The sequence below is a fragment of the Podarcis pityusensis genome (assembly GCF_964106645.2).
Source record: "Podarcis pityusensis genome assembly, chromosome: 13".
Lineage (NCBI taxonomy): Eukaryota > Metazoa > Chordata > Lepidosauria > Squamata > Lacertidae > Podarcis > Podarcis pityusensis.
Window position 1 is genome coordinate 40535556 of NC_138038.1, and position 12451 is coordinate 40548006.

Genomic DNA, 12451 nt, shown 5'->3' on the forward strand with positions numbered 1-12451 from the left:
CAGCTGAAAGTGAAATCCATTTTCTCCCTATAACTCCCATAATCTTACCCAGGATATTTTTTTTGAAGCTCAGGGATAGCTACAGATAAGATTTCATGCAAACACCTTCTCTGGGTGTCATAACTGGTTCGCCAGTTCCTTTTCTCACCCTGTCTGATCATCACTGCTTTGACTGCAGCTGAGCCAGTGATCAGATTAAGGGCAAGATTGTAACTCCAATGGCGAGACCAAAGGTCATCCTGGCCACACACAGTGGTTAGAGCACCCCTTCAGCTGGATTTCCCAGAGAGCTGAAGGTGCTTTCGAAGAGGGCTTGCCATTTCTGGCGCAAATGTGCCTCCATCCCACTTCCTCTTTGGGCCAACAGGGCTTGGTATTCTTTCAAAACCAGTCCGTTTACAGGCAAGAGCGGAACAAATTTCTGTTATGTGATGGGAAGTGAAATGAGACTCTCAGAAACAATTGTGATACGGTACACTTCACAGCTGGGCCTAAGCTTTCAGATGCAGCAGGAAGTTATTCATAAAAGGCATTAGGGTCTAACCAAACATATTCCACATCAGGATTCTACTGATGCATGTTGGAGACAAGATAGTCCAGTTTTATCATGGGAAGGGTGGTAATAATAATAATACTAATAATAATAGTAATAATAATTTTATTATTATTATTTATACCCCGCCCATCTGGCTGGGTTTCCCCAGCCACTCTGGGTGGCTTCCAGCAAAATATTAAAATACAATAATTCATCAAATATTAAAAGCTTCCCTAAACTCCCTTCAGATGTCTTCTAAAAGTCAGACAGTTGTTTATTTCTTTGACATCTGGTGGGAGGGCGTTCCACAGAGTGGGCGCCACTACCGAGAAGGCCCTCTGCCTGGTTCCCTGCAACTTCAGTGTCCGGGCAGAACGATGGGGGTGGTAGGTGGGGAAATGTATTAATCTAGTTCTAGGAATATGTGCCGAAATGGCCTTTTCTTTCAAAGTTTTGATAATTATGATAATTTCCTGGTATTTGGAGCATTAAGAATGCCTGAGCAGAGCAGCGGTGGTTTCTAAAGGAGGCAGGTGAAAGGTGAATGGGAAGATAAAACCTACTGACATATCCAGGTTGCCAAGGAAGTAAACTGTAACTTTACTGCTACAGTCAATGACCAGCACTGATATTTGCAGTACTGTACAAAGGATTTACAGTATGTGGCTCAAAAGGCATTTCTGTTTCCTTCTCTTTCTCTCTTCTCTGTCTTCTCCGATTCTTCCTTCAAGGATTTCCTGCTTCTTTGAATATCAGTTTGCGTTGTAGATGGAGAGCTCTGTTTCAGAAATCCCATTTCTGTTCATTAAAAAGCATTTACAAACCACAGAATATTTTTTAAAATATGTCAGCTGTAGAGTAAAAAACAAAAACAGCAACCGACACAGTACCAACTGAAGTCATTAAAACAAAAAACAAAACCACAACCTATAGCCAATAAAACAGCAAGACATACCCACATAAAAACATTTGATCAAAAGCAAACATGTAAAAAGGCATCCAGTATTAGGGGTCATGGAAAGCCTGGGCAAAAAAAATAAAATAAAGTCTTTGCAAGATGTCTGGTGTAACTGATGGTTGCTGCTCCTGCATATGACAGAAGGACGGGCAATTCATGGAACTGGAGCAGCAGCAGCAGAAAAGGCCCATTTTCAGATCACCAGCCTAAGGCATTCCATATAGAATCTGCTACAAATAGAATCCGCCCAGATGATCTATAATCTTACAGGTCTACACAGGAGAAGGCAGCCTTTCAAATAACCTGATTGTTTAGGGATTACAGAGGTACCTTGGTTCTTAGACTTAATCTGTTACGGAAGTCCATTCCAAAACCAAAGAGTTCCAAAACCATGATGCGCTTTCCCATAGAAAGTAATGCAAAATGGATTAATCCATTCCAGACTTTTAAAAACAACCCCTAAAACAGCAATTTAACATTAATTTTATTATCTAACAAGACCATTGATCCATAAAATGAAATCAGTAATGTACTATACTATAAAATAAATAAGACAATATTGTAGATGATAAAAATAAAAAAATAAAAAAATTCTTACCTGCACTGATGACAGTCATTGTTTGGATGGGGGGCTTTTATCCATTTCTGCAGTCACACAATCAATCAATCAATCAATCAATTAGTAGCTGAACTGGGTTCCACACAGTCACAAAAACAAATTAACCGAAAAAGCCTCAAAAACAAAATTGCAAAAAAAATAGCAAAAACAAAAGCGCCAAACTTAATCTGTTCCGGAAGTCCGTTTGACTTCCGAAATGTTCGAAAACCAAGGCGCAGCTTCTGATTGGTGCAGGTGCCCCGGAAACAATAGTCAACAGCGGCATCGGACATTCAGCTTCCAAAAAACTTTCAAAAACTGGAACACTTACTTCCGGGTTTTCGGTGTTTGAGAACCAAGGTGTTTGAGTACTAAGGCGTCTGAAAACCAAGGTACCACTGTATATGTTAACATGATGTCCTTAAACGTGGCCTGGAAGATGACTGGCAGCAAGTTCAGTTCTCTCAGCTCAGGAGTAACAGGCTGAATGTCCAGATGTTCCATTCAACAACCTGGCCACAGCATTCTGTATCAGATGCAGTTTCCAAGGGAAGTCCCACATAAAGCGTGTTACAGTAGTCCAGCTATGAGGTTCTCGACACATGGGTCACAATGGCTGAGCTACCCCTGTCCAGGAAAGGTGCTGTTGGTGTAATAGCAGGCATTGCCAACAGTCTCTGTCTTATCAGGATTCAGTCTCGGTTTGCAGGCTTTCATTCAGCCTGCCGCTGCATCCGAGCAGTGGTTTAAAACAGTCACAGTCTCTCCTGATTCAGATGTTATGAAAAGAGCTGGGGTATTGTTAATATACGAATGACACCATGCCCCAAATCTCTTAATGAACGCTGCCAGTGGCTTGACAGAGATATTTAAACAGCGGAGCCAGGGAGCAGGCACTTCCTCCTCCCCAAGCCTATTTGCTGAACCTGGCCTTGTGGGCAGGAGTGCTGCGAGCACAGTGCCACCAACTCCCAAACTCACAGAGATGGTCCAGGGAGGATCCCACGGCCAACGGCACTGAAAGCTACTAAGAGCTCAAACGAAGAAGCAAAGTTGCATGCCCCAGGGCCCTCCCTCAAGGGCCAACTTCTGTCCCAAAGCTGGACCTGAACCCATATACTTTTACTGAGGATTCGAAACTGAAAGGATTATGTTAAAAGGAAAAGGCAGTGACGGGGGAATTAAGTTGGGGATAAAAGAATGGCAGCCATTTAACACTACAGTGGTACCTCGGGTTAAGTACTTAATTCATTCCAGAGGTCTGTTCTTAACCTGAAACTGTTTTTAACCTGAAGCACCACTTTAGCTAATGGGGCCTCCTGCTGCTGCCGCGCTGCCGGAGCACGATTTCTGTTCTCATCCTGAAGCAAAGTTCTTAACCTGAAGCACTATTTCTGGGTTAGCGGAGTCTGTAACCTGAAACATATGTAACCTGAAGCGTATGTAACCTGAGGTACCACTGTAATTTTAAAGGTGATGTAAATAAATAAACCAGCCTACATACCACTAGGTCAGGATGGAAAGTCCACTGGACTAAATTTGTCTGGCTTCATAAACAAGCAAAATACACACATACCTGTTGCACACACGCCTGTCATCCACTTGCTGCCATAGTTTTAAAAAGTGAAAATCTGGACCCAAAAGTTGTTGAATACCGGACGTATAACAGCCCTACTTTAAACACATCTCCTAGAGAGGAAGGTGATGGTGATCGTTTGCTTAGAGAGAAACCAAGTGCTGTTCTTCAACATGCCTGAACGGTGTGTGTATTTGCTCAAGAATGCCGCTCCAAACCAGGCTCGAGCAAAGCTTTCTCTCGTTGCAAGAAAAGAGAGAATTAGAGATAAAGTACTAGGGTGTGCGCTGACATTATTAACATATTCTAACTCATTCATAAACTCTAAATGAAAAGATAATAAGAGGCCATACTGCTACAAGAAATGGCAGGTGTCAGAAATCACCTTCTTTAACCACAGGGGGTAGAATACATTTGAAGGAGCTCTGACCCAACAGCAGGGATGCGGGTGGTGCTGTGGGTTAAACCACAGAGCCTAGGACTTGCTGATCGGAAGGTCATCGGTTCGAATCCCCACAACAGGGTGAGCTCACGTTGCTTGGTCGGCTTCGTCATGCTGGCCACATGACCCGGAAGCTGTACGCCGGCTCCCTCGGTCAGTAAAGTGAGATGAGCGCCGCAACCCCAGAATCGGCCACGACTGGACCTAATGGTTGGGGGTCCCTTTACATTTTTAAGCACAGGGGGTGGAATACATTTGAAGGAGCTCTGACCCAAAAGCAGGTCATTGCACTGACGAAACTGAATACCTCTTCACACCAGTCATCCACATCCAGCATTGCTTCCTTAGAAGCCTCAGCATCTAGGATGGAGTTTGGATTGTCATCTCTCCATCTAAACCCAGATCTTTAATTACACTTTGCCCTCACCCAGTTCATATGAAGGGAAAGGCTTTGAGATGCGAGGTGATACTGCAGTGAGAAGGTGCAATTGCCAACACTGAGGAAAACTAGTTCTGCTTTCCAAAGTCATGGGAGTTTCTGCCAAGGGAAATCTGGCAAGGAAGCAAAGGAACGCCACTAACTGTGCTTTGAAGTGGGGCCATTTTTTTGGTGCAGTAGATGCCTGTGTCCCCATCCGGTATCATTAAATATCCCCATTTCGTCGATGGGATGGGAGAGAACATGCCTTGCCCAAGGCCACCTACCAAATTCATGACACAGCAAGTTTGGTACGGGGGAGGCTCAGTCTCTTAGCTGCCGCATGACACCAACAGTCTCTGGGCAGTTGGGCAAAATTTATGGGAGTGGAGAAGAAACTTGGGGAATTGCCACCTTCCTGCTCCCAGAGTAGCTGTTCATTCCACCAACTGCCGCCACAGGAGTGTCTGACGGACCATTTTGCCTTGAGGGGAACAGAGCAGCAGCAGTAACGTCTTTGCCTAAGTTAACCTTTCCATTTTATTGTAACCCACTCCCCGCCCCTTTAAAAAATGTGCTTATTGTAATATGTAAACCGCTTTGTGAGGTCCGGCTGGAAAGCGGTATATAAATACTGTAAATACAGTGGTACCTCGGGTTAAGTACTTAATTCGTTCCAGAGGTCTGTTCTTAACCTGAAACTGTTTTTAACCTGAAGCACCACTTTAGCTAATGGGGCCTCCTGCTGCTGCCACACCGCCGGAGCACGATTTCTGTTCTCATCCTGAAAGAGTTCTTAAACCAAGGTAATATTTCTAGGTTAGCAGAGTCTGTAACCTGAAGCGTATGTAACCTGAAGCCTATGTAACCCGAGGTACCACTGTATATCAATATACTTAAAGCACAATGAGTCAGGGGCAGAAAGGGGGAGGCAGGATGGAGAGTGGTCGAAGGTTGCCTTGATGGTTGCCAAATCCCTGGCTCCCAATGAAGTAGATGCTGGTCAGCCACAGGAACTCACAGCTTAAATCTACGTGCCCTCCTGGCTTCCAATTAACATCACAACACGGCACTCTCATGTAAAATGAAAAGTCCACCAGTGTTCACCACCCCAAGTTTGGTTGTTGAGGAAAACCCATGTGTGTTGAAGGGTCAGATAAAAGTGCCATTGTTGGCACCAATGTAGTCATTTGAAATGGCTGTTATCGAAACTGCCTGAAACGTCCTTAGGGTTGGAAATCTTCTTTAGTCATACTCTCAGGTTACGCATTGAAATGGAAGTATATCCTTAGTTCTATTAATTTCATCGTGTCTGTTCTGAGAACTTACTTGGCTACCACCTTTACTTTTACACTCATTTCTGATGATCTTCTTTTTGGCCAAAACGATCCAATTCCTTGAAATTAGAATTGTGCTGTTAAGCAAATATGTGCATATCAAACACTTTGATTCATGAAATTTGCAAGGTAATTGGTTATGGATGGATAACTTGCCTGAACTGCATACAAACAAATTTTAGTTTTTCAAATGTCAGTGGTCTTAATTGCGAAGGAACAGGTTAACTGGTGTTCAAGTGGAATTGATATTTATTTGGGAAATGAACTCTGGATGCAGACCCACAGCCTCTGATGGATGAGAGCAGGGCAGACTTACAAATAATGAAGCACGAGTTAGTATTCACAATATTTTCACTAGGTCCTGGGTGTGCACAAACTGGTGGTGGCAAAGAACAAGTAGGCAACCAACCCCTCTAACGCTTCCTAGCTGAACTGCATGAAGGCAATTTGGATTTGATGCAAGCAGAAATATAACTGTTTACAAACCTGGTGTGCGAGTTTGCCACCCTCCCCCCAAAAAAAAACCATTTTCAATTTGAAAAGCCCTGAATGATCTTATGACATTCCTATCTCAGTCTTTCTCCGAGCACCTCAGAAAGGCATATGTAGTCACCTTCCTCCTATCAGGTGGGCTGGCAAGTCTGTGTTGAAATTAGCCTAAGGAAATGTTTCATGGCTGAGTGGGAACCTGAACCCCAACCTCCTTCCTTGCCCACAGCCCAGCACTTTAGCCCAGGTCTTGCCAACCTGGCGCCCTCCAAGCGTTTTGGATGACAACTTCTGTTCGTCCCAGACAGCGCATCTTGGTTGGCAGGGGCTGCACTGACAGCTACACTAACCTCGCATGCGTGACTTAAGGGCAGGCAGGCAAGGTTTGCGCGACGTAAAAACTCAGGCTTGTTCTGGTGTGGTGCGCGCTCAGCCCCAAGCCTAGAAATGACAACAAGAACCGTGCTCCGAGGTTTTGTTTTGTTTTTGTACAATAAAAGTTTAATGACTTTTATAAAAATGTGCTATCTGGCACCAAGTAATGAATCCACAAATTATTAACATATTTACAAGTAGGAAGCCGATAAGATCAAATGAAAATATATTTATATATATATATATCTATATATATAATATTTATATAGACAGACGGAGGAGTGGGGATGTACGTTTAAAGAGACCCATCCACTGGGCAGCCAGGGAAGGGAGAGGGAGAGGGAGAGAGAGAAAAAGAAAGAGAGAATGAATGAATGAGACCCATCCATCAATCCATCTGTGCACATGCCCACCCTCTTTGATTACACACAAAACTCCCAGCAAGCTGCCACTGCTGCTAGAGAAGGTTAAAAAAAGCTTAACCCTCCCTGGTAAAGATATATATCTTTTTGGATATCTATTATATATATATATATTACATATATGTACACAGCGGGGGGGGGGGGGAATGCACATAAGAGAAAGAGGCGGATGGGTGGGTGGCTACATAGTTCCAGAACCATTCAGCTCGAAGAAGCTGGAAAATTAAGAGTCAGCTCTGAAAGATGAAAGAACCTTGTGGTATTCATTAAAGCATCTGGAACAATTTGCACAGGTTTGGTTGGGGGGAATTATTATTATTATTATTTTATATAAAAAAAGAATCTTATCTGTTCTGTCTGACGAGTAACATAAACGAAGTTAGAAACAGGATAAAAGTTCCAGAGATCATCGCGCAGAAAATTTAGGTTTCCCCTTCTTTATAGCCTTTCTTGGGGGGCGGGGGGAGGGGGGAACCACTGAGGAACAACCAACACTTCTGGATTTCAAGATGAAGAAGGAAGCAAAAATTCCCACCCACCCCCGCAAATAATTTTTTAAAAAGCATATTTAAGACCTGGGGAGAGGAGAACTCATGCCAAAACTAAAGGGTTTGATGGTTAATTTGTCAACCCACAAAACGAGCTGGAGGAAGCAACTACAAGCAATGAGCAAATAATGGATTTCTATCTGCAGCTTGGAAAAGGCACACTGGTGTATGCAAATAAATAGCAGGGGTTTCGTAAGACCAGAAACCGTTCCTGCATAAAATATATGGCAAAATCTAATAAATGGAACTTTGCTAAAGGAGGTGAAATGCTGGTGGGAAGCCCACCAAACCCTCATCCCGGGTATTCTCCCTTCCACTGGAGCCAAATGAAAGCTCTAATCCTCTGCTTGTGTATCTCAGTGGTAAAGTGATTCATGCCGAAAAATCCCAAACAAGGAGAGTCACACTCCCCAAACCAGCCAAAACCTCCCTCTGAAATATTTGGGGACTGAGATGATGCAGCGCCTCTAAACACAGCATTTGTGACTTGACTTCAGCAAAAAAGATTTACACCCAGTAAAAACAGAAGCTTGATTTGTCATGCCAACCTGCTGAAATACAGTCGGCTTTTCCAAAAACCTGCCACCAAACATAATTCAGAGACATTATGTGGTTTCAGCTCCACCCTCCTCCTCCCCAGCAGTGTATTGGGCTCAAAGGCACATTTATTTGGAATTAATATCGCAACTGTGAATAGAAGCAAGCTTCCTCTTACCAGAATTTCCAGTTGAAATCAGAATCCGTGGATAGCTAGGATAGCTAGGATGAAAAAGTTTGGCCTGTAGTTTATTACAGTTAAGAGGTGGCTGCTGGTTTAAACTTGTCAGGGAGACTTGGAAGGATGTAGTTTCTGAACCTTTAAGATGAGATGGATTTTAAGGGGCTGGAGCTGTTGAAACAGCAGCCTGGAGAGTGAGGGCCTTTTAAAAGCTCAAATCCAGCAGGCTGCTTGTTGTTTTGTTTTTTAAAAAATGGAAATGCAGAGAAGATGCGTAATGAGACTTCAGTCACATCCTTCTGACTTGACTGGGGCTGGGTGAGAGCGAAGCTTACAAACAGACAAACAACACTGCAGCAACGAATAATTTCGAAAAAGCCAAGAAGATGTAGGGTTGGGGAGAAAGCTATTTCAAAATTTTAAATACCGCAGAGATTCAAGTTGGGAGAGCACACTAAAGACAGGTCAATATTTACGGGGCTTAGACAGGGACTTGAGAGAAGTAGAAGGGAGGGCATAAAAGGGTCCGTTTATTACTGCAGCTGTTTTCACTATTTAATTACCTAAAATACATCTGTCTTCCGTGCAGGTGAAGATGCACCTGAAGATTTTAGTCAGAACGGAAAGAGAGAATGACCGACTGTTGGAGGTGTAGATGGTTGGCCCTGTTTCTCATTGAATATGCCTGAAACAACTTCCTTCCTCCCCACCCACCCCCTCAATTAAATTTGTAAGTAGAAAATGTGTGTAGAGTTTATTTAGAAAGTCAATGGAATTATGGATGTTCAAGACTGAGATCACCTGGGGGTGGGGAGGGAGTTCAAGACAGTGGTTGCTGACAAAACAGGCAGCTACTTGAGATGATTCAGCCCCTTTTCACTTCAAAACAATGGTTGCTAACATAGGGTTTCCACAACTTCCTGTCTCTTTGGTTTCAAAACACTATAGTAGTGAGAGGAAAAAATAATTTAAGCTTCTGACAAGAATTAAACTGTGTAAGATGCGCAACAAAATTATGTAATCGAGTTCAGCAAACCTGCTGCAAGTATTCTGCTCCTTGTCCCACAAACAAACAAGACACCCAACTTATATTGGGCAAGTCTTAATGGAGCCTTTTACAGCAGGAGAGGAAGCCACCTGCCATCTCTTTTGATATGGAAGCGTACCTTAAAACTGGCCAGGGCTTTTAGGGGAGGTGCCATGACTGCACCATAGTGGAAAAAAAGAAAAGGAGCAGAAAGCAGTAGCAATTTTAATCCTGCCCCCAAGAGGATACACAAAAGAGGCACAGAGTGGGAAAGGTTTTACTAAATGTAGAGCAAAGTGAGAAAGGTGCCCCTTACTGGAACATAATTAGCCTTCAAAATACTGGAAGAAATGGGATGGAACTACAGACTACATCAGCCAACGAGGGTTCCAAAGTGTGTTTGCTAAACAACAATAATAAAAATGTATGGAAGGGGCCTTTTCACAGGAGACGAGGTGGGTGGGAGGTTCTTAAGCCTTCCCTGCCTCTCTTTCCACTCTTGGACCCAGAGATGGGGTGCGAGATGGGGATTGGGGGCAAAACAGCTGGAGGGAAGGATTGCGGGGGAGAAGCAGCAGCAAAACATTAAGCAGGCCCTCCCACTGATGCCTCACCGGCTGAAAATGCCCCCACTTCCAACATTAACTGTATTCAGCAAGGATGGGCTGGCAAACCATGGTTGCTGACATAATATGGAGTTCTTTGGCCCTATGAAACGTCACATCGAGATGGCCACGTCTAAAACTCATCCCAAGCATTTACGGGCTTGTGAGGTCAATAAGAGACATCTCAGAAGGGCTGCATTTTATTCTGTTGGACTAGTTCAACCATTTATCCCACACAATATATGCCAACTGGGTGGAAACTGAGAAGTAAATGGATTCTCTCAATAGCTGTCTTGGGATGGGGAAGATTCGGGAAACAGCAGAGGGCAGCAGAAAGAAAAGAGCTACCAGCCTGCATGCTGATCCTCCCTTGAAAGCAAGCCCCTTGCCCCTCTCCACTATTAAAATATAGATGGAAACATTTTCAGGTGTCACCTGTGGTTTCCCTAGAGCATAAAGGGCATTCTGGATGGGGAAAATTGAAAGCAGCCAATTCCTCATAGCTCTGGACAGTGCACTGCAGGAAACACATGCTAACCAGGGAGAAGGTATGTTCCCAAGGTATGTTCCCGAACACCTAGCTATTCAAAATCCAAACATTGGGACAAGCAGAATGAAGACAGAACTTTAAAATGAAACAAACAAACAAACCTGCTAAAATATTTCCAAATGCCTACTTTTAAAATCTTTCACTTTCAAAACTGACTCCCGTTTAAAAGAAATAAAGAAATACACTCTTTGACCCCCTGCCAGAAAGTTATATGCTCCCCTCCCACCCCAAAAAAATCCAAGAGGGAAAAGGGGGAAAAAAGAAATAAAACCTACTTGGCATCAAAGGAAAAGGGTGGCACAGGGCAAGCAAGGATAAAAAAACAGGAGAAGGAAATACATTGCAACATTATTTACAGTTTTCGTTTTAGTATGAAGAGGAAAACAAAATAAAATATTTACATACTAATAAACGCATGTGTTTCTACAAGAAACAGCCAATCCATCTGGAATAGATATATACACAACTTTCTTCTCCTAAAGAAAAATTATTAGGGGTGGCTGGGATGTGGGAAAGTCTTAGCTTACGCTGTAAGTCAGCATCAGTTGAAGCCATAACTGTAACAAGGAAAGAAACTCAACTCCCCTTCATTATTACGGCTAGTCCCTGTCCCCCCCCCCCCCTTTACTACACATTACAGAATAAAAAAAAGTCAGAACAGGGAGATTGCAATATGAATGACACAATCTTAACTGGTTTTCAGGACCTCTATTTTTCTGGCCTCAAGAGCTTGGAAGGAGGAAGAATCAACGGGATGATAATTCTATGAGGAGATAGACATGGAAGCAGGAAGGTTCAAGTTTTTGCCCATGGTGACAAATCTAGCCAAATGACGCGGCTGGACAATGACATGCTTCCCCCCATCCCCCAGTGCATCCTGGCCATTAGCAGAAAGATTTTGGGAGCAATCTTTAACCCCAGAACAAAGTCCCAGGGGCAGGGGTTGTTCCAGGCCTCTCTGTCAAAAAACCAGGAAACCTCCCCCCCCCCCCCAACCCTTTGGAAATGTGAGGACAAATGCTCCACAATCTGAAATTTCAAGGGCCTGGGCAGCTCTTAGCTCTAGCAGATGTGCCTTCAGGGGCATCAAGCACTGCACTGCCTCAAAAGGTTTCACAGGAGGCACTGATCCCAACCTGCCATTCTCAAAGTCAACGGCTAATCGACAGCTGTGCGCTGAACATGCATAACCTGAAATAGATGATACCTAGAAGGGAAATTCCACCCCACAGCCACCCTGCTGATTTCCTCAACATCGTAAGCCGTTCTCTGAGTTTAGCAACAGAGCCGGTGGGTATTGCAGAATTAACCACACTAACACCCAGGCCGTCTTAAGCTGGAAAGGGAAGGATATTTGACTTCTGCAAAGGGTCAGTTTTGTTAATTGGTGTTGGAGGTTGGAGCAAAAATGACAGCAACACCTGAAAAGAAACTATCACCAGCCTGGCTGGTGGAAGAAAAAGGAACTTCTTGTTGATTCGAACCTGAGGCGAGGGAAGTGCTTTCTCATTGGCTGGGAACTTTAAAAGGTACATGGATGGGTCTTAAGGCGACTGAGAGTTTTCCCACAACTCTGTGGGGAGAAGAGCTGAGCTACAGGTAAGAGGCGAGATTAGGGCTGGGGAAACAAAATAAATACGAACGCCAGGGTTATGTCTCAGTTCAGGGTGCCCCGGCAGTTCTCTGTGCCACACAGGCAAGGAATCTTGTTCTCCTCAATCGGGAACTTGTAGTCGTAAGTGATCTCCTCGTTGATGCTGATGGGTTGCTTGGAATAGATGACAATCTTCTTCTGGGATTCTATGGTGATGACTTTGGCATAGCAGTTGGGCTAAGAGAGGGAAAGATGGACA

General features: G+C 43.8%; 1 protein-coding gene across 8 annotated transcripts in view; it reads right to left on the reverse strand.

Annotated features, from left to right (window-relative positions):
* Positions 1–7609: 7609 nt before the first annotated feature.
* The window catches only part of SETD1A (SET domain containing 1A, histone lysine methyltransferase), a 31707-nt gene continuing 26865 nt past the window's right edge, over positions 7610–12451 (reverse strand). For all 8 annotated transcript variants that reach the window (XM_080978882.1, XM_080978881.1, XM_080978880.1 and 5 more), the window contains exon 20: positions 7610–12429. In XM_080978882.1, the coding sequence (XP_080835008.1) occupies positions 12256–12429 (174 nt within the window). In that variant the 3' untranslated portion in view covers positions 7610–12255. The remainder of the gene's footprint in view (positions 12430–12451) is intronic.